This window comes from Simochromis diagramma, unplaced genomic scaffold (assembly GCF_900408965.1).
Source record: "Simochromis diagramma unplaced genomic scaffold, fSimDia1.1 OVJJ01000343.1, whole genome shotgun sequence".
Classification (NCBI taxonomy): domain Eukaryota; kingdom Metazoa; phylum Chordata; class Actinopteri; order Cichliformes; family Cichlidae; genus Simochromis; species Simochromis diagramma.
Window position 1 is genome coordinate 2,485,867 of NW_024386831.1, and position 27,063 is coordinate 2,512,929.

Genomic DNA, 27,063 nt, shown 5'->3' on the forward strand with positions numbered 1-27,063 from the left:
GTTGTGTGTTACAGTGTTGTATTCACACTTTTCATAATTCTAGTGTTTTCATATTTTAGCTTAGTTTTACTCTTTCCTTTGTCTATATGGCTATACAGGCAAAGAGAGGAGCATTTCATCAAGGGCCTGTACTCCAAAGCAAATTCCCCATGACCAAGATAGTCTTTAGTTTTCTGACTTCCATTAAACTAACATCAGTGATCAGGTGAAGTGTTAACAAAGGCTGTTATCAATAAGTCAACCCACGGTTTCCCAATCAAGCTGCAAGTGCAATCACATGAAAGGGGTGGCGTAACACCATCTAACTAATCAGACACATGGAGAGGTCTACTGGCAACACAGTTCTTTTTTTTTTTTTTTTTTTTACAAAAAAAGAATAATATATAACATTCAAAAACTATGAAGAGGTTAAAGGCATTATACAGACTGAAAGCAGCGCAGCTGCTTCAGACAAAAGCAGTGTTGTGAGTGTATGTAAGAGAGACATGTCCACTAGTTTAGGGTTAAAAGTGCTATATGGCTGTGTGTGCTGTAACTGTTTTCGCCAGTAAGGCTGGAAACCTCATATATACTAAAAATATTGCTGGTATTTTGTTGAACTTGATGGAATGACTTTTTTCCCCACACACAATAATGAAACAGCTGAAATCATGTCACTGGGTGCTCTGTGGAAATATTGTGACAGCAGTAGTAGCAGCTGACACTGTCAGCAGCATAGGCTGTATATAAAAAAAAACTGAAGCCACTATGACATCAGCCATTGGTTTTGGACGTAAACACTGAAGCAAATATTCTGCTTCCCAAAAGGAGGATGTTTAGTTGGATTTTTTTTTTCCAGAATTCCTGCCTTGCACAAATGGCCTTTGGCTGTTTTGCTTTTTTCTTTCTAAAGCCTAAAATAACTCCATGCAGCTGACATGACATGACAAGAGCTGCTGACAGCTCTCAGATGTTATTTGGGCGTGTTATTCATGACACGGTGCTCTTTATGGCTCTACATGCATGCGTATGTAAGGTTTAGCCTAATGGCTTATATCAGATAATACACAGGTTAATTAAATAGATTACTGGATGCTTTTACATTTAGGTACTCTGAGATTAGATCTTCAAAAGACACATATTTGGTAAAGTATTCTCATGATGGTTAACTAGTTACTAATTTCACAATCATTCTGTCTCATTACATTTCTGTACTTTTACTACCATTGTTAATTCACACCATGCACACATGACATGCAGGGGTGAATATTGTGACACATTTTCTGTACCAACCATCTATAAATTTTGTTACTGCCTGTACAAAAGTAGCTCATCTGTCTGCTCAGGCCAGATGGAAAAGGCATCATTACTATCCTATATTGATGACAGGCCATTGTGAAAAGCAGATACTCGCCAGTGCTGAAAGGGAACCTGTCTTCTGGTCTCACAATCTTCAAAACTCTCCAAATTAACTGTCTGGCTTATTTGGTCCTTATCTGCCTTGCAGACATCTTCAGCCAGAGCCCTGTTACTGTTGCCACTTCAGTGAGTAGTCATAATGTTTATATGAAAGCATCCTCCCTGATCAACTAAACAAGCAAAAGCAGCTCAAACTTCAGCATATTTACTTGTATCCTTCCATCATATCCTTAAGGCCTCATAGAACACCTATGGTTCCTGAATTTTCTAAAATTAGGATGAGAGGCAAATCCTTCAGCTATCAAGCCCCTCTCCAGTGGAACTACATCCCAGTTTGAGTTTTGACCCTCAACTACCCCTTAGTTATCCTGCTAGATCTCCCATGATGCACTAGAGGAGTTCTCCTCTCTTTTCACTATTCAAGAATTTTTATATATATATATATATATATATATATATTAGAGATGGACCAATCCGATATTATGTATCGGTATCGATTCGATACTGACGTAAATTACTAGATCGGATATCGGAGAGAAATAAAAAATGTAATCCGATCCATTAAATATCAAAAAGCACCTCACAAAACTTGCGAAACAGCGTAACTCGGCTCATAACCATAGCACGCCGCAGCAGTAGGCGTCACGTGATAGAGTGGCTGTGTGTATTTGTAGCCTCGCTACCAATCCGGCATTTCATCTCCGAGGAAGTTATCCCAGAGAGAAGTAAAGCAAGTGTGTAAGTTCATCTCTGAATGTTTGTAAAGCATTCCCGCGTTAAGCTTAACAACCGATATATGGAGCGACTGCCTCTTCTCTCTCTCTCCCTCTCCTGTTGCTACTTCAATCTGAAACTGATCAATGATCAGCTGATCGGCTTTTCTGTCGCGAGTCCGTCTCTCTTGTTTGTTTATTGCCCACTTTGCACCAGAAAGAGGAAACCAGCGACTGAACAACAGCAGCACGTTTAACCTTGATAAGCTGTTGTTAGAATTTATTTAATATTACTTTCTAGACCAGGATCCTTTTCTACGTAGCTGACGGCTGGTAACTGTGGGTGGATCTAGCAAAGTTTAGCCAGGGGGACCGATAGGGCAATAACAGGGAAAAGGGGGCACAGAGACATACTTTTCTTTCTTATTCTCATTTAAAATGTCTAGCTTTTAATAAATAATTATCTGAATCTTACACCCAAAGTTTTAATCTGATATAAAATGTATAGAAGTGCATTACTGTATATAGTAACTATTAAGTCAAAATATTAAAAAAACAGTTTTATTGATTAAAAAACACACTATATCGGATTCATATCGATATCGGCCGATATCCAAGTTTATGATATCGGTATCGGACATAAAAAAGTGGTATCGTGCCATCTCTAAGATATATGCCACTATTGCATGTTTAACTCATCCCCCAGCCAGTTGTGGAACATGGCTACTCCTCCCTGAGCTTGTTTCTGCTGGTTCTTCCTGTTAAAAGAGAGTTCTTCCTCCGCAATGTCCTAAATTGATGCTCTTAGGAGTTGGAGTTGGTTTGGATTCTTTAATTTCGATTACATCAAATATCACCTGCCTCTTATAGAGTAAACTGGAAATTAATCACATGCCAAGACTGGGAAAAAACCCTGTCTCGGTATGTGGTCGATCGTTAGCCAGATAGCCCTGTGTGAATTGCTGTCATCTGCATTTCATTTCTTTTTTCCATGTGGTTCTTGTTGAAACAGGATGACAATAGCCAGAACCATCCAGTCAAGACAAGCAGTGACGTAGTTTGTAAAAAGCCAGTGAAAATGCTTAACCTTAGACCGTGACCACCGTATATTTACGTTTTCCAAACCTTTGTCTGTTTCATCTTAAATATTGTGTGTTGACTTCGGAAGTAAATAAAATGGCATGGTGCAGTGTGAACTCATCACCTTGGAGGTTTTCCAGTGCAGTTTTACATTTCTTTGTGCTAAAAATACAGATGTGTTGTTGCGTATAGCTCCGGGTTTTTGCCCTGAGAAAGTGATATTGCTCTATCTATTGAGTGCCGGTAAGGAGAGGTGACCTAGTGATGAAAGACCTTGAGATAATGGAAGTGTTCCTGATCGAGCCGCAGGGGAAGTGCAGGTTACAGGCATAACTGCTGACTGCACGGAACAATTCAGCATCCAGGTGCTGGCTGGGAGGCAAGAAAGGCACCTTTGAAGAGCACTCTGCCGCTTCCCTGGAGTGGAAAAGCAGTCCCTTTAAGGGAAGAGCAGGACCAGTTTGGTAACATTATTCTCAAAGGAAGGTTGTGTGTTGTTCACCTGCTTTTGTTGCTGACATTGTTTTAGATGATGGTGACAAAAAGGGAGGAGGGGAGGAGAACAATGGAGATGCAAAGGTAAAGGAGAACCGAACACTGTGCATATTCGAGCTAGAGACTCTCACACTTACACACTACAAAGTTTCATGTATCCAGAGAAGCAGAATAGTTCTTACTTCATCTCTGTTTTTTCTTGGATATCCAGTGGCAGAATTGTTATTAAGGTGGGAGAATTAAAAGAAGCAGATGGATTAAATGATTGACAAGGTGTTCTTGTGAGCAACCCACGTGGACCAGAACTGCCCTGTTCACTACCTGCAATTCTGAGCAGTGCTTATGAGCTGAAATGGCATTAACCTTCTGAAACTGAAAATTTCAAACGCACTTGCAGAGGCTGATTCGACACAACCCCAACCAGTCGATTGGAATGATCCAAAATGGCTTGTTAAATAAGGCTCAGTAATTAATTAAATCTCTTCATTGATGAAGTCTAAAGAGTTCGTGTTGCAGAGGTGTTGTGCTAATCTGGCTCTTAATCTTCTAGTCTAATCAGAGAATGCTGCACATTTATTCCACTGGAGGGAAAAAGAAGTGAGTCAGAGGCTAGAATAATGCAGAGGTGGGCTCTAATTTAAGGCTCATGTCCACTCTTATTTTGTAAATCAACTCGCAGTGTTAGACTTGGAGCAATAGGAGGCCCATTATTGGATGCTTTTTGTAGCTTTCAGTAATTTTACTTCATGCTGAAGTAAAAACTGAAGAAATACAAAGTGAAAAACATCTCTAAAGCAAAAATCCAGCACATTTTGCACAAGCTCTGAGTAACCTGTCAAATATTATGGATTCAGATAGATTAGTATTTTGACAAACTCTAAGTAGACGAGTCTTCAGTTCAGAAGACGAGACGAGATGTTCAGTTTTCTTATATTTAAATCCTATATAAATTGCATATTTGTCCCTACTTGCACCCTTATTAAGCCTTAATTATACATTCTACTCTGGTCCACTTCCGGCATAAATTTTGTCATCGGACTGTAAATACGAGGCAACATCTGTTTGCATGCTTGCCCATTTTATGTAACTGCATCGATCTGCCAGAGAATTTACTTGACAGAGCACCAACTGCACATGCACCCCAGGTGGTGAAATTCAAAGAAGTATAACAGTAACAACAATTTGGCCGTGTTGTCTCTTCTACTTCTCCATGTCCACAATACAGTTTAATCAAGGCATTAATCAATAGCCATTAATGCCACATAAGTTTTTAAATAGCTTAACTCTAAATTTTAGTGAAGCAAATTCAGCCAGTCGTTTAAGGAGAATTTCAAAGACTTTCTTCCTTTATTTTGTTACTTGCTACTTAGTAATGATAGCTAAATTGAATCCTATACAAGCAACAGTTGGTGCATTTCATAGTACAGCCATACTAAGAGCTAAGTTTGGCCACAGTTAATAATCTACATCATGTTTGTGTTTTTTATTATTCATGAATTTGCTTTTTTCTTACAAAGTAGTCACATCAAGACTACTGCATTCAGAGGCCTAAAGTAATAATCATATCATAGACAATGATATGATTATTATTTTCTCCTGCAATAATATATATTACACCTCTGTTCTCCAACTTGGATCCCACTGCATTTTGTGGAAAGCATAGAGTGTGGTGAGCAGCTGTAAGATCCTCTAGCACAGAGTAGAGCAGGCAACAAAAACAGAGATGATGCTTATTAATATTAATAATAATAAAAATAAACTTTATTTATAAAGCACACTAAAAAACCAAGAGTATACCAAGGTGCTTGACAAAAAATAAAAATAGGAAAAAGGAGATGGGAGGGAAAAGAGAAAGGACCTGGCACATATCAATTATAAAACCTTGACAATCATAATATATAACAGTAGTTAACAAGCATAACGGATAAAAATGTACCAACGCACACCAAATGTTAACTAGGTGGAAAAGCAAGATTAAATAAATAAGTCTTCAGCCGTGATTTAAACAGTGGCATAGATTCAGACACCCGGATATCAACAGGAAGATTGTTCCATAAGACTGGGGCAGCTACAGCAAACGCACGGTCGCCGCGAGATTTCAGCCGAGAACGAGGTTGCTCCAGAAGAAGTTGGGTAGCAGACCCAAGTGCTCTGACAGGAGTGTGTAACCTAAGAAGCTCATTGAGGTAGCTCTGCGCCAAATTATTAGTAATTTTGTAAGTGAAAAGTAGTATTTTAAATTGAATACGGTACTTAACTGGCAGCCAGTGCAAGCCAGCAAGAACAGGAGTGATGGAAGAAAACTTCCTGCTACCTGTCAAAAGGCGTGCCGCCACATTCTGGACAGTCTGCAATCTAACGAGAAGGGAGGAGGAAAGGCCAATGTAAAGAGAGTTGCAGTAATCCAACCTGGAAGTCACGAATGTGTGAATAAGTTTTTCCAGGTCATTGTGCGGAATATAGCGCTTAGCCTTAGAAATTAGGTGCAGCTGATTAAAACTAGACCTCACAACAGCAGACACTTGCTTGTCAAATTTAAACGAGCTATCCAGTAATATGCCCAAATTACTGGCATAATCAGAAGGGGAGCTAGCAAAAGGCATCAGAGCAGCACACAATTGGTCGCGGGGGATTTTACTATCGAACACCACGATCTCCGTTTTCTTTTCGTTCAGGACAAGAGAATTACTCTTGAACCAATCTTTAACCTCACGCATGCATTCACGAAAATAGTGAAAAGACATAGCAAGATCGTCAGTAATCTCAAAATAAATCTGTATATCATCAGCATAGCAATGAAAGGCAATATTATACTTCTCAAAAATTGCTCCAAGAGGGAGCAGATATAGTGAAAAGAGAATGGGGCCTAATACAGATCCTTGAGGCACAACACAGCGTACAGGTACCGAGGAAGATGAGAAGTTGCCCAAATTAACCGAGAAAGACCTGTCAGCAAGATAAGATTTAAACCAGGCAGTGCCTCTTATACCCACAGTATGCTCAAGTCTTAGTAGAAAGTCAGAAAGGAGAATATAAAGTTGGTTTCAAAGCTGCTTGCAGATGCACAGTGACTGGAGGAAGGTTTAAACTAGAATACCCTATATGAGATCTGATCTGTCTGGTGATGCTGTCATTCGGTTAGTTTACATTTTTTTTCCCTCTTTTTTTTAATGATCAGATTGTTTTTGTGGTAGGTTTTTTTTTTTTTTTTTTTTTTTTTTTTTTTCTTAAATGTAGGGTTTTTTTTGCACCTGTTATTGTGTACCGTAGTTGTGAGAATCAAAATTAAGTTTTTTCTTCAGACTCTGTTTCCCTGCACTGACACTCTTGCCATTTTAAGACTATTCAGGAAGGTGACTACAGTATTTTTAAGGCCAACAGTGTGAGAGACTTTTTACAGAAAACTTTGCCCTGATAGTCCCAGGGTATTTGGAAAATATACCGGAGCAAGAGCTTTTCAAGGGTCAGTAACTATGGCACAGAAACTTACTTCAAATACTGGTTGCTCCAGTGAAATGCCACATTTTGTTGGAGAACTCTTCAAAGCCACATCAGCATTTCTTGTTTTCCTCAAAACTAGTCCATAGAAATATCCAGAGGAAAGGCCATGGTTTACTGATGTCCCATTTGAATACACTCACAGCACCGTTCTCATCCCAGGCCTCAAATAAATGCTCATTGCCACTCATTAACAACTAGTCTGGAGTGTTTGTTGAATATGTAATGTTGTTGCCATGCAGCTCTAAATGAGCTCTTGTGTCATTAATCTACTGCTGTGCTTCTCTGTCCCTAGATACATTTATTCTACCAGAATAAGTAAAAAGTCTTCATTATCCCCAAACTACAACTGAGTGATGTGATGAGAGACTTTAGGGAATGTATTGACATTTACTTTATCTGCTGTGGATGAGATCGCATGGAAGTCTGATGGAAACTTGTTTGATGTTTGAGCGACTAAATTATGAATATTATGATCTATAAACATCTATACTGTAGGTTTGTTTGTGTGTGTGTGTGTGTGTGTTTTAAATCACATGTAGTGAGACCTTATATAGCTCCAAAATGTAAGATATTTCATAGATCAACATTTATTAAAAATAAATATATACCCACAATATTACTTGCCTGTGCAGTTAATCCTGGTGAAATTAAAAATGCTTTCTTGTGAAGGTGTAAAATGTTAAACAGTGCATCACACTTAACACCGTTAGATCTAGCAGTGGCACTGAATCCTTACATCCCAGCACACGCTGCCGTATTTACTGTCAGCATCTGCAGAACCAAGCGCACGTGTTCTATCTTTAACAAACTGGCTTTGAGCTTGACCAGCTGTGACATTTGGTGTAACCTTAGGGACTGCAGACTGCAGCATTCGGGCGTTACGCAACCTTGGCTAAATAATTCAGTGTGTGCTATGCATATTACATTGTGCCCAGGGTTTCCACTTGGCCCCTAGATGCTGCACTCAATTGGCTGAGCAACCTCATCTGCCAGTAGAAGAGCTCTCAGGCTAAAATTTAGCTTATCACTGTTTCTAACCTCCCACCTGTATTTTCCTAGGAGACTACGGCCAGTGAAGCCATAGCAGTGTTTGGAAAAATTATTGTATTCCAAGTTCAGTACACAAACCCTTTTAGTTGTGTAACATGTCATTGTGCTGGAGTAGTATTAAAATGTCTCTCTTTGTGTTTTTAGCTTTAAATACACAAAACATTGACTTGGAAATACTACTTGACAAGTAAAAATATTATGTGGTGTAGTGGGTAAAGTCTGAGATGGAGAGACAGCCAAAAATTGCTCATAGCTGACTATTAAACATGATCTCATCAGTTATAAGTTGTTACTGCCACAACCACCAAATATGTGGCTGCAAGGATTTACTATAATGCATCTTATGATTATATCAAACACTAGAAGCATGTGGATAGAATTTAAAATACTGTGTGTTGAGAACATGGCATAGTATCTAGAATCTAGTGTATCTTATTTTGTTCATATAAAAAAAAGTCACACATATGAAGGCCTGCATTATAACATTACTAAAATAATGCAGCAACTCCAGCTTTTATGCACGTGTTTCTTGCTGAGAAAGACCATAGCAATTCAGGTAAATAAGAAGAGACTGACTGAGAAGCAATGTTTTTGACTGAAGGCATAACTCTTGTGTACATGAGTTCCTGAGGACTGAGACTCAGGTGGAGAGCTGTGTCATTGCAAACTATTTGACCATACAAACCTGAAATCTGTGGCTAACACAGCTAACCTATATGTTGTGTTAAACAGCACAAAACATTATATACTGTGAAATCATGAGCCATCATGAGGGGTTAGATTGCAATACATTTACTAGTGAACGATCCTCGCAGTCTTATTTTGAAACTTTAATTGCTGCTAACGAGCTAGCTCAACTAGTCTTCCCCTATTAGCAGATTGATTGGGTACCTCTTGAGGAGATCCTTAATGTCATTGAGTTGTGTCAAGCTTTGGTACAAGCCACTGGACAGTCTCCAACTCAAACATCTTTGTGCATAGGTGGTAAAAGTATTCTTTGTTCTGCTCTTAAGATCATAGTCATTGGTTATCGTCTCTGGTTAGCTATTACTGCTTTGCTGAGTTCACAGAGGCTACAGAGCAGAATACAGTCACCAGCTGTAGTCCAAGACAGTGGAGTGCAATTTACCAGAGAGGCAGATGATTATTGCTTCACTATTTATTGTCACAACCATGAAGAGTATCTTTTGTTGTTATATTGAGAAAAACATGGGCATGCTTCCTGAGCATAGTGTTCCCCATATGTGAGAACACCCCCTCCCTCGCAGCCACTATAACACACTCTAATTCTGTCCAAAACAATGAACACTGAAAGAACATTTTTTTAATTTTTTTGTTTTATTACCAAGTTGCTGTAGAGTTCAAAAGAGCTAAGTTATAAATTATTTAAAATAATAAATAAAAGAATGTCAAGACTCAGTGTGGTTTAAAGTCAGAGAACACAACAGGGTTTTTAAAATGTCCAGTGTTGACAAAGTGCAGAGAGGAAGCAGCACTCAGGTCCACAGTTTAAGAGCTGTAATTGCAGAGGCCTGGTCACTTCTGTGCTTTAAGGTGGACCTCAGGACCACCTGGGCCATCTACTTGGCAGACCTTACTGAGCTTGTGGGAATTTGCAAGTTCAAAAGTTTAGATAGGTAAGGAGGCTCAAACCATTTGTTGCTTACGGCTTTCTCGTTTACTATGTAACCCTCTAACGTACAAAACAAGGCATTCCCAACATCTCTCACTGACTACTAAAACTATTTTTACCTGAAGTTATGTAGCTGTGCTGAATACAAATAAGAGAAGGTTTTGCAGAATCAAGTCTAACAGGTCTTGCTTGGCTATAGGGTTGTTTATCCACAAGAGCATTAGTGAGGTTACTAAGGGTTTGCTGTCAGTCAATGCTCCAGCTCCTTCCAAAGGTGTTTGGTAATGAAGAGGTCAGGACTGTGTGCAAGTCAGTTAGAGCTGGTCAGATACAACCTGTAGGAGCATATCCATGGCATGAGACGTACCATAGTTGCAAAACAAGGCAGGTAGTACATAGCACAAAGTTAAAATCAAAAAGTTTCCTATATGGTTATAGACAGACAGAGAAAGCAGAGAAAGCAAACAGAAACAGAGCCTAGGATTCAGGCAGAAAATTAACTACATCATACTGTGACATGGTATAACAAGTGATACAATATACTGACAGACTAACGAGCAGACAGGTGGAAAATATCGTGTTATTCGGCAGTAGGAAAAACATTTCAAATAAAATATTTGAAATATTAGATTTAAACAGAGAAGGCAGGATGAATGAATTTTAAATGATCATCCACCAGTGTTCTGTTAAAATTGGGTTTGGTTTGGGTTAAAAGAGATTTCTTGATAAATGTTAGAGGACATTCATCTGGATGCAAAAAACAATGAAGATGCAGCAAAGCTAAGGAACAGTTATTTTTTTTAACTGTCTTGTTTTTATTTGTTTCGTTTTTTAACTAAACCAAAAATAAATAGATAAATAAATGAAAAAAAAAAAACACGTTTAAATTTAATTGAAATGATGGTGAGCCAATAGTATCCACAAATCTTTCTTTTTTTGTTCAATACAAAAATTATATTTTCCATACCCCACCCGATTTTAGAGCCGCTAGTTTAAAGACATTTTGATGATCGAATTGAAAGATTTAACACAAACAGTGCCGTCCTGTATTTAAACTCATCCATCAGCCCCGACCTCCTCTCTTTGCAGCCTGGCCCTGGCAGTATTTTATCAGACTTCATCAGTTTACCCCTGATATTATTTTGACCACTACATGATGCTGTTAGTTAACCAAATGTAATTTTTTTTATATTTTCTGAAAGAACTGATGCTGTCTTACAAAATCTATATTGGTCATGTAACAATAATATATATATATATGTGGTTTGTAACCATGCATAAATGGATCAGTGAGGTTATATTTTGGTAGCTGGCTATGAAAATAATAATGATGATCATTTTTTACAGACCTTGCTTTGTATACAGGGATCCTTCTCATCCTGAATCAGGAGAGGATCATCCCTAACCTATGACAAAACATAATTCACAAGAATAATAATGAGAAATGTTTAGATGTCACAACCAGGTCAGAAAGAGTATTACAGTACTGTGTGTGGACATATATTAAAGAATAACTACCTATTATTATTATGATAATTTGAAAACAGACCAAGAGTCTCACATTTTAGGTACAAATATATTATATTTGCTCTGTTATTACCATTTCCTCAAGCGATCAAAAACAGGCACGTTTAGGAAATGTGATACACTATTATAGGATTCTATAGTTAGAACTGAATGCTGTTATTCCTCCACTGCCTGCAGTCTCCTGGCAGTATTAATCTTTTAATTCCTGACAGTTATGGCAGTTATGTGGGCAGCAGACTCTGGAGCTGGACAGTTAAAAACCCAAATAAATCTGCTGCTTTCAAAGGAAAATTACAATGAGTCTTGTGGCTCACTAAACACAAACACTGGAAGGGGGAGATATCATTACCCAAGTCTTGCTTATTTCTTCAAGCAGTCTTTTTCTATGGCCGTTCACTGAATGGCAATGAATACTCACCCGGGAGAGAATTCCGAGGGATTATTAGTATTTTAGGGGTTGTCACTGAAGTGGCAGGATTTTAAGGCACACATTGTATTTGTTTCTCCCCTTTTGGTGTTCTCCAGGAACACTGAGGAATGCTATATTTGTGTCAAACATATGTCAGATATTTGTTTGTGGATATGAAGCCCAGCTGGGTTTGGTGACATTTCTCCTTCGAGCTAGATACAAAAAGAGTTGTTAAAGAAAAGCATCTTTTTTAGAACTGTGGTCTGTCCACATGTGGCTGACGTGTGAAAGATTATCAGTGAACGGAGAGTTTTCACTGTTCTCTTTCAGAAACAAGTGGAGCTGACAGTGAAGGTGGATGTGGTGCAGTACAAAAATCTGGCCCTATTGTTAGTGGATGGCACCTTGTGGTGCTAATATGTGCATGTTTGTGTGAAACTCACTCAACAGGAAAACAAATGCTGCTGGAGTGTTGTTATTTACTTTAACTTCGAATAAGAAGTATAAGGCAACAGTAGTTTGATTACACTAAATATTGCATTTCCTTTTCCTTAGTCATAATTTAATACCCGTCCTAGACTTGAGGTGACCAGCCCATTGCGTGTTTTCTGATGCTGTGGTTCATGACTGCTTCTAATCCAATCTATTGTTTACTCTTCAGGTAAAAATGTGATAACAGTTACTGATTTATTAAATAACAGTGTTCTTTTGTGTGTTTGTTTCTGGTTATATGAAGTTTCAAGTACTGAAACTTGAATTATTACTAATTACTGATATTTAACATGCTCAACTGTTACTAAAAATTAAGCATGACCTTCACAATTCTATTTTTTCGCAACAATTAAATGTATTGAATGAAAAAGTCTTTTTTTAAACTGTTTATAGTGTATCTTTAACTTTGCATCAGTGTCTTGAATTGAAGAATTGTTTCAACCTATTTCTGATTCCAGATCCCAGTCCCATATTAATAGAGTACCACCGAGAGTGGTGGACCCCTTGATCCTCTAATCCATGAGCCAAGGTTGAACATGGTGTAGGTCACAATCAGCCAAGGTTTCGGGTGAGCTCATTGCGAAACCTAGCCCCACCCTATCATGTGATTTCATGAGGTCAGATGGCCCAGGATGTGAGTGCGTGTTAAGGCACCTGGGAAGGGATCTCAAAACTGGATTATAGATGGCAGACAGTTGGTGTTGTAACCCATCGCCTCTGTTCAAAGATGGTCGCTCACAGTGGACATAAATGGCTTGAAAGAGGAGTAAAAGAAGTCGTTTATGTCCACCGTGAGCGACCGTCTTTGAACAGAGGCGATGGGTTACAACACCAACTGTCTGCCATCTATAACTCTCTCCCGCACTCGATATGATTGTTGATATACACACTGCCACGGACGTCGCACGCTCGTATGTCATTGTCATGAGACAATCACAGACAAAATCACAGTTTAGTAACGCAGTAACACAGCATGCTTACGGGAAATTAACAGTAAAAAATTACCTTTTTTGCAGTAGTAATCCCTTATTTTACTAGTTACATGAAAAAAGTGATCAGATTACAGTAACACGCCTCATGTAACTCAGTACTTTTTACTGCCCATCTCTGGTTATATGTGGTTATTAATTGATTGTTTGATATTATGCAGTGCACTATTCCCATTAACTAAGATTATGCACAGCAGCAGATAGATATTTACAGAGTATGCACAATCTGTCACATTTTTATGATGTTTCCTCTGCCTTTTACATATGTTTTTTGTTTTACATATTGTCTTTTGTGCCCTCACAAATTCTTGATGTTTCATTTCAGTTTTATTTCATTATTTTTTATTTATTTATTTATTTTTGTAAAATTTTACTTCACTTATTCCTCCGTGAGTGCCGTGTTTATCATTTACAATGTTTATTGAATCACTTTAATGCATTCACTTAGTCAAAATCCCCTATGCGTATATTGAGATTGATCACTTCTACTGATCATAAGAGGCCATCATGAGCATATTCGCCCATTTCCAAGCACATAATCTGACTACTTAGAAAGATAATCTTGATACATTGAGTGTGCATAAATATGTAAAATTAATCACGGCTGTTAGATACAAAGTTGATATAGCTGGTGTTCCCATGAGGCCCATTGGCTGCACTCATAAGCTGCACATACTGTAAAGTGACTATGCACTCACATCTTACCCTTTTTTCAACAATACAACTATTATCATGGATTTTTAAAAGGGCACAAGACGCTGCGGTCATTTATTATGGCCTATAAATGCTTTCACCAAAAAAGGTGAATAAAAAATCCACACTTTTTAAGTGTCCACTCTTTTTGACTGAACCACAGTTGCTGGCAAAAAAAGACACCTTGTGATAGGACTCACGTCAAAGAAATCCACTTAAAGATATAAGATACAAAGCTAAGGTCTTAAATTAAGCCCTATTCAGGAGAATTCCTATCTACTCTTCAAATAACTCAGATACTGCAGCTGCATGTGTAACATGTGCTGGGTACAGTGACCATTACTTAAGTCTACATAAGCCTGGTAGAAAAAGTTGAGGTCATTTATTATTCATCGGGTTACAGACGTAGGACATTACTTATACATTAGAATCTTAGCTTGTACTTTTTCAGATAAGAACATTACATTATTTAAGGAGACAAGTGCAGAGCAGTGCAGAGACCTACAGTAATGTTTTAAAGATCACTTGAATGAGTTCCTTTTTATAAGCTCTAAATATTAATTTCACTCCCGTAGGTAGGTGCTGATTTGAGATTTTACACTGCTGAACATTAAATGGCAATTAGGTTGATAATTCTAGAAAAATGATGTCAGTATTTTTGGAGGGATTGTAGTTTTGCTGCAGTAGTTTTTCACGTCATCGATCTGTTTCCTCCAGGTAGGCTAATTTAACCAATTTTAGTAATCTGTCATCCATTATATAGCTGTAAGATTTTAAGGCTGTTATCCCCGCTCCCATTATATATAGCAAAATTTTTGCAAGAATGTGTGCTATGTTAAAGTGAGTTCCAAAAATATGAAAGCAAGCAAAATTATGTCCCACGCATAAACCATGACGTTGTTGCATAAACCTGGTCGTAATCAGAATGTCTGAGGATTTGGAAACACATCAGAACAGAAGTTGTGACATGTAGCATCTGAGTGAGTAATTTAACTGAAGCAGATTCCTGGCAATGACAAATTATTCTTGGGTAAAAATGGTTAGCTTTCCCTGGTATTCTTTCACATTCAGAAGAAAATTAGATGGATTTCATATGGACTGGGTAATGTGTTAGGAATGAGAGTATGACAGTCAGCGGTAGCGATTACATCATCCTCCAGGATGAGGCCGGGCATTGTTGTGCCCCAGAAGGAATGCAGGCCCCACTGCACCAGTATAGGGTCTGACAGTGGGCCCAAGAATTTCTTCTCGATATCTAATGGGATATCCTAATGGATATGCCGCCCAGACCATCCCTGACCCCAAACTAAAATAGTCATACTGAATGATGTTACAGGCAGCATAACATTCTTCATGGCTTTTCCAGACCTTTTTAATCTGTCACATTTGCTCAGGGTGACCCTCCCGTCATCTGTGAGAACCTCTCAGTTCTGGTATTTTATGGCAAATACCAATCAGGTTCCACGGTCCAGGTTCCTCAGTTCACCCTCATCCCTGTTTCTGATTTTTTTGGGTCAGACTTTCATACCAGTGGCCTGCTGGAGATTATTTTGTAGGGCTCTGGCAGCAGATAGTATGCCGGTCCTGCTGATGGGTTAAGGGCTTCCTATGGCCTTGTCTGGCTCTCCTAGAGTAACTGCCTGTCTGTTGAAATCTCCTCCATTCTCTTCAGACTGTGCTGGTAGACATAACAAAACTTCTGGCAATGGCACTTATTTATGTGCTCTCCTGGAGGAGTGGGACTTCCTGTGCAACCTCTGTGGGGTCCTAATATTGCCTCATGCTATCAGTAGTGACCCAATCCATATGCAAAACTAGTTAAAATGGTCAGAAAATGTGTCAGAGGCCTCTACTTGCAAAACCTGTTGTGGGGGTTGTGTCATTGCTGGCCCTTAAATCACCTGTTAATTTCACTAACACCAAAGCATCCGAAATTGATTAACAACCCCATCTCCTACTTAACTGACCACATCAATATCCAAGAAGTTTAATTGACTTGACACTATCAATAAAACAAGTTCACTTTTTTATTTATTTTAACAGAGCTGTGATCCATTCCCATTGCTTGTTGAAGTTGCAGTCAAATAGTAAATTATATTTAGGAAGATTCCTAAATGACTGCAGTGATTCATAATAAGAGCTGGTCTAATTCTATAAATATGAAGGAACAGTGCTTCAGTGTTACTTTATTACTTCCTGGACATCTTTTATGAAAAGAAACATTTCAAACAATGCATCAACTAAGTTCATGCAAACAACGATCAACACAACTAATTAGATAAATTGTAGTGTGTAGTGTTGTTTTACCAACTCATATAATAACATATAATTTTTTAACTTTCAGTAACTTTTAAACTTTAAAAGGATCCTCGCTGTAGTTAAAGAAGTTTGTTTTGAAGTTGTTTCCTGTGTGAAGCACCTGTAACACCAGTTGAAAAATGTGTTCTATAAATAAATATAATTAAATTTGATCAAGTGAAATTGTAACTCACTTTGTATTGGGCCTTATTTTGGGCACTGCTGCATTGCCAGTTTTTAAGAAAATAATTTTATTCAGAGACGAGTTCAAGTGGATGAGTTCTTCACCAGGAAGGGTTGACACGGGTGAGCAGCTTTTCTTTATATAGTCATTTAATTTAATTCCACCTTGGTAATGAAATTATATTTTTCACTCGGCTGTCAACCTTTTTACAACCTGCATAAAAAAAATACGATTACATGTGGCAAAGTGCTTAAGATGCTTTTTTGGTACTACATTTCAAAACAGTGACATTTTTTGTGGGAAAATCATAAGAACAATGTCTGCCATTGCATTAAAGCAGTGGTGTCAAACTCAGTTGCACGGGGGCCAAAACTAAAGGCACACTTTAGGTCGCGGGCCAAACAAGATAAACATTTTTTGAACACACTAAAACAATGTTTTTTTTAAACATAAATATGAATAAAAACAGACAGTAACATTATTCCAGAATAAATGGCGGTGATTTAAACCTTTAGCTCAGATAAAGTTTACGGTCTGCATTACGGTGATCATTACATGCTCCATTTTTAGGACTTTACCACACAGCGTTTCCTGGTGTGTGATGCAGTAATATGCAGTTAACTCACGGTACAGTTCTCCTCTTGCATCTTTACTAGATCCTACATCCTGCGCAACACCAGCGCTCCATCTGTTGTCCCAGGGCAGTTTCATGTCAGTTACACTTTGAAATACGTTTTCATAAATGTCTTTTCCTGTCGTTGTCCCGTGCATCGATTTAATGTCCAATATTTACACTCCATGGATTCAGATGGTCAGCTGTCCAATGTCCAGCATGTCTGTACTTTCAATCCACAGCAAGAGAGTATGCAATGAAGTTTTTGCTTCTTTCACACAACTGTGTTCTTAAATCAGTGGCCATCTCACCAACCCGATCAGCAATCATATTTCTCCTCAAGCTCACATTTGCCAAAATCTGCGTTTTGTCTGGACACAAGACGCACAACTTCATCATGCAGCTCTTCAGAAACTCTCCCCCGGTAAATAGCCCGGTGTTCTGGCTGTCTCCTCTGCTACAATAAAACTTGCTTTCACAACAGCTTCACTTTGTGATTTTGCTCTGGTGACAAACGTCTGCTGAAATGTCAGATTCTTCTTTAGCTCTTCTACTTTCTGTAGTTTCTGCATTTCAGTTTTTCAGCTTATGTTGTGACTCGTAGTGCCGTCTTAAATTAAATCCCAGCCACATTAGCTCCACAAATAATAAATGGGTTTACCAGCAATGTTTCTAAACATATATTCAGTCTCCCACCGGTGCTGAAAGGCTCTGTTTTCAGAATCAACTTTTCTCTTGTTTTCAATCAAGGTCAAGAAAAGCTGTGCAGTCAAAGACAAAAGGACTATTCAACCGATCTCGCTTTTGATAGTAAGAAACTGGGTTTGGAACCTATATTTAATATATTTCTACGAGACAAGTGTACTGAACACAAAGCACTTCTTTGGAAACCCGATCGGTTTTTTCCAATGCAGGATCACATAGACCAAAAGTGTGAACACAATTATATTGAAGATCAATTTTTGAGAAACAGAAAAGCACCTTCATCCTACACACATAATTGATTAAATATCATCCTGGTTACAGAGAACAAGCAGCACCTCAAAGCTTTGAACTCTTGATCAAGTATCTTAGGGAAATTCCCAATAAGCTCTTTTCCATAGTTTACATCTGTGATGTGGGGGAGTCAAATACATTATTATTATTATTATTATTATTATTAATGTTTCAAAAATTAAGTATTTTTAATCACCTTGTCGCTCACTTGCTCACTTGTTTGTAATGAAAAATATTTTACATCCAAACCAAAGCCAAGAGTAAAGCAGATCAATCTTAAAGTATTTTGTGTTTCTTCATTTGTTTGCTAAGACTGTATCAGAAAGGTGAAAAGCAGTCAGTACACCACTGACTGAAACACAACATCTGGAATGTTTGGGATTAACCAGTAAAGACGGCTACTACATGTGAAGTACAGCTGTTACAATACCAATGGCAATGAATAACCTCTGGGACCCAGACGTGAGCCTTACCCTGATCCATGCATAGTTTGCTCTCACATAATTACACTGCCAGTGAGCCGAGCAAGCAGAAACGAAACCAAAGAAAGTAGTTTTGTGCCTAAAGCTAACCAAAATGTAATCACATGAAGAAAAAAAATCAATAATAATTTATATTTTTTGAAAGGAACCTAGAACATATTTACACTTTAATATTACGAATCTGGTTGAGGGATCCATATAGTATGACCGATTCTAACCATTTATTATAGTGAGATATAAGTGTAAAGGCAAATCAGGGTCCACCATCATTACCAGGAAGCTTAAGAAATAAGGAACGATAAGACAAATACTGTAATACATGCAGTAGTGGTTTTTGATACGGGCGACACGGGCGGTTGCCCGAGGAGGTGGGGGGGCGGCATCACGAGCATCGGCAAAAATAAAAAAAAAAATAATAATAAATAAAATGCTCGTACTCATGCTGCCCCGACGTCATGCCAGCGCATATTGGGAATGGCATAGGCACCGATCGGTTTTCTATCGCCCATTTGCTGGGAGTAAGGGCGCCCTCCGTTTGCGAGGTGCGCCTGCTGATTACGTCTCAGGGAGGAGGGCGGGGCAGGCGGGGGATTCTCTGTTCTGGCTGGAGCAGCATCTAATAACCAGCTCGCAGAGGGAGTGTTCGCCCAGGGTGGCAAACAGGCATAGGACCGCCACTGAATACATGTACGTTTTGTGTGAGTCTAACAATGTAACACAACGTCACAAGTTTTAAGATCAAAAATATACTCATCTATAAACAACAGGGTAAAGAATGAGTGGTGGCACTCGGGACCTACAAATTGGAGCCAGAGTTTTGGCACAGCGTTCACAGCTGTTGTAAGTTTGCTGTTGTCACTGACATGAACATAAACAAAGCACGGTACATTTTCTGTAAATGATACACCCTGCATGTTTAGAGTCAGTTTTACATGGAAATTTAAGAGCGAACAGTGTCACTGTTTTTTCAGCATTATGGCAAAATTGGTTAACTCAGCAGTGTATAGAGATGCAACTCAGGCTTCATTTTTGCACCAGCTTCTAGGAAAATGCCAATCTGTATAAACACGAGAATATTACTAATGAAGACTAAACCCACAATGTATCTACTTTACCTGTAGCAAGGCAGACTGACTGCATCACAGCTGTGTCAGGTAGCATCTTGAAACGCTGATGTTGAGGTGGATTGCAAGGTATTTTGTAGATGTGCAACTTTTATAGCCAAATGAAATACCCTATTTAAATTTGTCAATTTGGTATATAAATCCAGTAAGAGCAGGACTATTGCAGTAGCTGATGTGGCTCTGCACTGAAATGAGCCTGCTTCAGGTAATACCATATTCTACTGTATATGTAAAAACAACTATGGCCATCATCTGGATCTGAAAAGACACGCTTTCTGCAAATGCCATCTAAGGTATGAGGCTGTTTCGTGTTATTAAGAAATATTCATTGTAATGTTCTTTTAACTTTATTCAGACATACAGAAGCTGTTCTGGAAAGAGCCACAGTGTGTGCTGTATTTGACACTAAGCACATGAGACTGAACAGCATGACCAATATACCGAAATCTTTTGTGTGCCGATCGATTTCGCCGTCTTCAATCAGATGTATTCCGTTTCAAAGGTTTTAGGGTTACAAGTGTGACTTGGTGAGATTGCTGTTGTGACATTTATCAACAAATGAAAAGGTGGAATATTCTGACATTGCACAACTGTGTTAAATTGCTGTCAGATTACTGGAAAGAACATCTGAAAAGGGCCAAAAACTTGTGATGGAAACCTGAATGGAGAATTGTGCTTGTTCAGGCAGCATAGTGAAATTTTAGCTCACATTAGCTCATTCAACCACAGGCTCATTCATCATCATTCATCAGACACAGCTTCCATCCAATAAGGTCCAGTCATTTTTATGCAATTCATTCAATGCACTTTTATTTGTATAGCCCAACCAATATTAAATATTGCAGTTGAAGGGGTTTGACAGTTATAAAAACATTATCACCTGACATTTCTTGCCGTTTCCTCAAATTTGCAGCTAAAGCGCCGTTCACCTCTGTGACTCTTTTCTTGCATACTTAACTTTTAAGATGTTCCGAAGATGTTACTTCCCTGGCAGGAAACTTGGCCCTGTTCTTTCTCAGAGCACTCGCTCACATAGCTGAATATTTTGAATAGTTTTTGAGTACCCTGAAGATCCTGATTCAAGAGATGCTGTTGCTACGGAGATGAATGTCTAATGTTTCTATTTTGCATTGAAAAATTCTGTTGTACAGTAAACTACCACAAACTCATCTCCAGTTCATGCCATGGAGTATGAGCTCCTCTACTGATAAAAATCTACTGAACAACTTTTACATTAAAAGAAGATAATATAAAAGTGAGTTTGGGTATTGTGGCTATCAATTGTGAAATATTCTTCAGTCATGCTTATTTGTTTGTGCTACTTCCACCATAGATTTATATACTGAACCCTCAGCTGAAGTCAGATGCACTTTAGTCGTGGTTATATGTGACTGTGATGAAATGATAACATTATTACTTACTTATTAGCAGGTTAACGTCATCTGAGAAAAGCCATTACTATTACTTTATTTATAATCCTCAGACTATCTTTAAAACGTATTTAATCAAGCTTATCAACAACACATTTTCAGTTTTTGCAAGTATATATATAAATATATATAAGGAAATATATTAATTCACAACCGTTGTCTTTAGAGTTCGAGTATTATTAAATTATGTTATGGTTATGTTTAGGTGAATCAATCATCATCTGCTTTAATACAAAGCAAGTCCATATATTTATTCCCTTTCTTACTCTCTATCCATCACAACCTCCTCTTACTTGTTCTGCAGTTCACATATGTTTTACATTTTTTGTTCATTGTTTGTTTGGCATAATCCACCCAGTGATAACTAAGGAAAATGGTTATGATATACTAAGGCAATCATTTAATATAAAGGTAACTAAAGATCTATTATTTATCCTAAAACATGGGAGGAAAACAGGAAAAAAAAAAAACCTCCGGCAAACAAAAACAAAATAAAAAAGATAATAAATGAATAAAAATCAAATAACTTAATAAAGCCTAAAAATTCCATCAAATAGAATAAACAAATATTTCAATAAACTAAAAATAGATCTCAAATAAACAAAATAAAGAATAATTAAAATTATTAAATAAATAAAAGTTGAAAGAATAAAGTAGTTTCATAAGGTCTAATCAAAACAAACTTAATAGTAATAGTAATTTTTATAGATAAATATCAATAGCAAATATGAAAATGGCGTCATAAACTTGAGTATTAAAAACAACAGGCAAAAAAACAGAATTTTATTTTTTAAAACACAGCAAATCCATGGATAAACTTTCCTATACTGCAAGATCTCAGTACGGTGAATCAAGCAAAATTAATATTTACCTTCTGATAACATGTCTTCTAACATGTCTTTGGATGATCTTCTCCTAAATGCAAATGCAGCAAAAAGAGAGACATACCTCACAAACAGTTAAACAAATGACACACAGACTGCAGCTCCAGCCTGCTGCGACACTTTGATAGATGCGTTTGGGGCAAAATGCTGGAGATATATATAAGCGGGATATATATAAAACAGATTTTAGTCAGAAGCCAAGGTTTGGGACAAATTGTTTTCACCTGACAATGGCACATAATGAAAAGCCAAAAAAGGATTAATTATCTGGGAACAATAAATGTTTGTTCCAAGTGTCCATTAAATGTTCAGATATTTCACTTTGGATTGATAGCTATCCAGCAGAGCTAGCCAAAGAAAAATCTGAGGGTGAATTCCCAGAGAAGATAAAAATTTCAAGGTTAACTTTGTTGCTGTTTCTGAGAGCTAACTATACTGGTCCACAGTAGAAGGTTTTTTTTTCTTCTTTCAATACTCTTTGTCACATCTCTACCACCCGCTGTTTTTATGGCATTGCTCACCTCACTGTTTGTTACACCAGAGATTCATTTGTCCTTTTGTTCGACTCGTCAAACCCACATTTTGTCACTGCTTCAGCCTCACTATTTGGGGCCTTTATTTGCAGCTAGAATAGTACAGGAGCTGCATTCATACAAGTACATTTGAAAGCCGGATGCTTAATTTGAACAGGTGAAATAAAAAGAAAAGTATACTTAATTGCTGGTGCATTTTCTCCCTGTGCCTGTTAATTTGGAAGCTGCTGTTTGTGATGATGGAAATCTGCTCTTTACATGGATAATTTCACTATCAATAATATGAATGAGGAAAATTTTGCTTATCCCCATCAGATTTCTTTGTCTTTCACTACACCGAGCATTAGGATTGTTAGTATAATGTGGATTCACTCTGCTTGTATGAATACTACAAATGTGGATGCATACATTCCTTGACATTTATGGTTGGCTGTGTTTCTCAGTGTTTAGCTTTAATACAAACCAAACAATGCAGTCACGTCCATCCAATTCTGCTCTGTACAAAAAGATGTTTTCCTGGCAGCGTCACACAATGCTGCTCCCATCAATACACAGCATGCCGCGCTACCTGCGAGATGAAAAATCTGGGCCTTTCCCTTTGTGTTTGTCTGGCAGTTAAATCTCACTTTTCATGCTCGCAGTTAATCACATTACATCACCGTCGCTCAAACTCGGCCCCTTTTGGCTGTCTGCGGCGTTTTTACTGTTTTTTAATTTGAGGGAACAGTGAAGCTGAAAAGATGTTGTTTTTAATGGCATCTTGACAACTCTAAACAAATCCACAATGGCTGCTTTGCTTTGTTCTTTCAGTTTAAAGTTTTTCTCTACATTTTTATGACAGCTTTCAGAATTCATGCAGGTGTTTTTTTTTCTTTGTTCTCCCTTTTTGTTCACACAGACTCTGAAGTCATCTACAGGAACAGTGACGGCCATGTCATCAAGTTCAACATCCTCACAAATGAAACAGAGATCGTCCTGACAAACGGCACATTTGTAAGTAACTATTAGTCTTGTTTACTGGTTGGTGACTGCCATTCAAAAGTTTGGGCACACTCTATTCTGGCGTGTCTATAGAAAATTAAGAAGCCAAAACTGCCTCAAATATTAATTCACTAGCTGGGCCCAAGTCCTCATTTAAGGTTTGGTAGCATTTTTAGTAGATAAAGGTGAATAGCTTAATCAAGAAATGAGCTCCGGTTTGGGGAAGGCCCCGATGGGGACTGGGCCTGGCAGGTCCCCATGTACTAATGAGAAGTGAAAGAATTGAAAAAACGTGAGGGAGGGAGGGTGGGGCACGAAAACAAGAACAAAAACAGCTTGTAGAACTGGAGGAGTCATATATAGATAAGACCCAGAATGGGTGTGTTTGGAGGCGGGGTCCGGCCCCTGACATTTAGATAACTTCTCTCCAATTGATAAAAATATTTAAAGGTACATTTTTTGCATTTTGCATTTGTGACCTTAAAAATAATTTCAAACTAAATGTAAATAAAATCATCAAATTTGACTATTCTGCTAAATAAAGATCATGCTTTATTTTCATGTAACACCAATTTGTACCACAGGTTGGTGTAGAGAGTCAGTGTAATGTTTAATTTACTAGGCAGAAGAAAGCGTTTTCATTTAAAATGGTAACTTTGCAAAAAGAAAACTATGTGAGCTAATTGAGGTAGAAACTGAGGGTGAAACATAAGGTAGTTCAAAAAGAGTTATACAGATATGATCAGCCCCTAACAGCCCTTGGTAAAATTTTGTCTCTGGTGAAAGTTTAAATCCTCTTTGGATTGGTCTTAAATGTTTTTCATTAAGAGAATTTCCATTCAGTTGATTTTTTTTCCTACCCTCTACATATTTAGGTTGCACAGTGGTGTTGCTCGTTTTAGACTGTGCTCTGTAGTTTCACTTTCTTGCATTTTGGGTAGAAAGGTTAGAAAAATAAAAGCATGTTAATCTCTACATGAGAGATTTTGACTTTGGAGTCCAGAGTTTGGTTTCCAGGGGCAGTGACTTTGTTATTAGGTGGTTCTTGCCATGAAGAAGGACCTGTGATGTGTGTGTCGGGGTGGGTGTGGGGGGTTGCTGTAGGCATCTTTGAAGATTTAAGTCAACACTTATCTAGCATGACCACAACAGCGTCATTCAGATACACGCATCGTATTTTGTTTGTACTTAAAGTGATCTTCATTTGTTGAGCCAAAACATACCCAGTGTTGTGAAGGTTATTTTTAAATGTATTCCACTACAGATGACAGAGTGCATGGCCCAAAAATGTAGTTTGTAACGTATTCTGTTAAGTTACTTAATATGAGTAACATATTCTGAATACTTTGGATTACTTGATATATTGTCATGCTTTTTACAACTACATGAATCTACAGGGTGGGCCATTTATATGGATACACCGTAATAACATGGGAATGGTTGGTGATATTAAAGTCCTGTTTGTGGCACATTAGTATATGTGAGGGGGCAAACTCCTCAAGATGGGTGGTGACCATGGTGGCCATTTAGAAGTCGGCCATCTTGGATACAACTTTTGTTTTTTCAATAGGAAGAGGGCCATGTGACACATCAAACTTATTGGTAATGTCACAAGAAAAACAATGGTGTGCTTGGTTTCAACGTAACTTTATTCTTTCATGAGTTATTTACAAGTTTCTCCTTGTTCACAGCCATTGACATGTCGAAGAGGTGAACACCTGAGGAGCGGATCGAAATTGTGTTGATATCTGGTGAACGCAGTAACCGGGCCATTGCAGCAGATATCAATGCAAGACACCCTACGAGACCACCCATCTCCCATGCTACAGTTAGCAAACTGCTTGCTAAGTTTCGTGAAACTGGTTCAGTGTTGGATTTGCCAAAATGTGGACGCAAGAAAACTGTCACTAATGAAGAAACATCAGTGGCTGTCCTAGCATCATTCAGCAAGAGCCCACAGCGTAGCGCTCACCGCATGTCGCAGTGGCATTAGTCGTGAAAGAATAAAGTTACGTTGAAACCAAGCACACCATTGTTTTTTGTGTGACATTACTAATAAGTTTGATGTGTCACATGGCCCTCTTCCTATTGAAAAAACAAAAGTTGTATCCAAGATGGCCGACTTCTAAATGGCCACCATGGTCACCACCCATCTTGAGGAGTTTGCCCCCTCACATATACTAATGTGCCACAAACAGGACTTTAATATCACCAACCATTCCCATTTTATTACGGTGTATCCATATAAATGGCCCACCCTGTACTATTGCTGTGTAATTTATTGCTATTACTGAAGGCTACTTGCCACCGAGTTAACATCTTTAGCTGGTGTTAGCTGAGGTTAGTTCATAGACAGCAGACTGGTAGACTTGATGGATAGCATTAACAACCTGCTAGCTGCAAATAATCATGTGCAGTTCTGATGTGACAGGACACTTACATTGGAGGCTCTTATTGCATGTTTTGTTTGGGTTTCTGGGGATTCATAGAATTACCAAAATTAGAAACAGGAAAAGACCACTGTGTAATCCATTTATTTCTACAAAATCACTGTATTCTAATTGTCACCTATTTAAGCGGTAACTGTAACAGAATACAGTTACTCATATTTTGTATTTTAAAGACGTGATGCCGGTACATGTATTCTGTTACTCCCCAACACTGAACATACCTGCAGACTAATGATAGCTGACAGTTGATTGCATCAGATCCCCTGATCTTCACACTCAACTGACCTAATGTAAACTCATCGAGATTCATTGGTTGAGTAGGTGTACTGAAACTTTTCATTGGTACTGTACTTTAGAGTTGATCTTTTTAGTCGTATTGTAAAATATTTCTTCTTCTTTATTATTTTCATCAGATTAACTTCAACGTGGCGAAGTATGCAGTCTCCCCTGACCTGAAATATGTGCTCTTCGCATATGATGTGAAACCGGTAAGTTTGTTAGATCTGTACAATCATCATTTTTTTGCAAGAAGAAAATACTCTTATTTTTTTTTTATTATTTTCTTATTTTTCCATCTCTGTCATACTGAGACTGTTATATCTACATATGGTGTGTATAGAATATGCAATGGAATGCAGACACTGGCTGCCCTCTCAGATGGGTGGAATGTAAATAGATAAGTTTGGGCTGTTGGTTTCATACCATTTTTTTTTATGTTGACTTAAACTGTGCCTATAGGACTCTGCGCTTATTGAGTTTTTGCTTTGTAAACAGACAGCGACTCTTTCAGTGCACAACATGCTCAGCATGGAACAATGTGGTCACTGCTGCTGGGAAAAAGGAGTCAAATAATTTACTTGAAGTCACAGTGAAACTGAAATAAATGCATTTTCGTATTTTCTCATTGTGTTCCTGACTGGACTGAGTAGACTTCATGGGCAGGTTAAGCCAACCATGTGCTTCAGATATAGTTGGAATTTTGGTACATGGTTTAGTGAGTGTAAAGCAGGCTGTGATCCATTTAAAAAGGAAATGACTTTCTTGGCTTCAGTGTTGAGACAAGTGTTGAGCAGATCACCGAAAATGTGTTTTTTGGTTTTTTTTTATC

The 27,063-nt window shown here is 38.0% G+C and overlaps 1 protein-coding gene and 1 long non-coding RNA gene across 3 annotated transcripts in view; both read left to right on the forward strand.

The window, feature by feature from the left end:
* Window positions 1-27,063, forward strand: part of LOC120730878 (inactive dipeptidyl peptidase 10-like) — a 246,633-nt gene that overhangs the window by 155,312 nt on the left and 64,258 nt on the right. For both annotated transcript variants that reach the window (XM_040027445.1, XM_040027446.1), the window contains exons 4-5: window positions 23,423-23,517; window positions 26,369-26,443. In XM_040027445.1, coding sequence (XP_039883379.1) covers window positions 23,423-23,517; window positions 26,369-26,443 — 170 coding nt within the window. The remainder of the gene's footprint in view (window positions 1-23,422; window positions 23,518-26,368; window positions 26,444-27,063) is intronic.
* On the forward strand, window positions 5,478-10,013 carry LOC120730880. The gene is made up of 2 exons (XR_005695233.1): window positions 5,478-6,880; window positions 6,924-10,013. It is a non-coding gene; the product is annotated as an uncharacterized LOC120730880 (long non-coding RNA).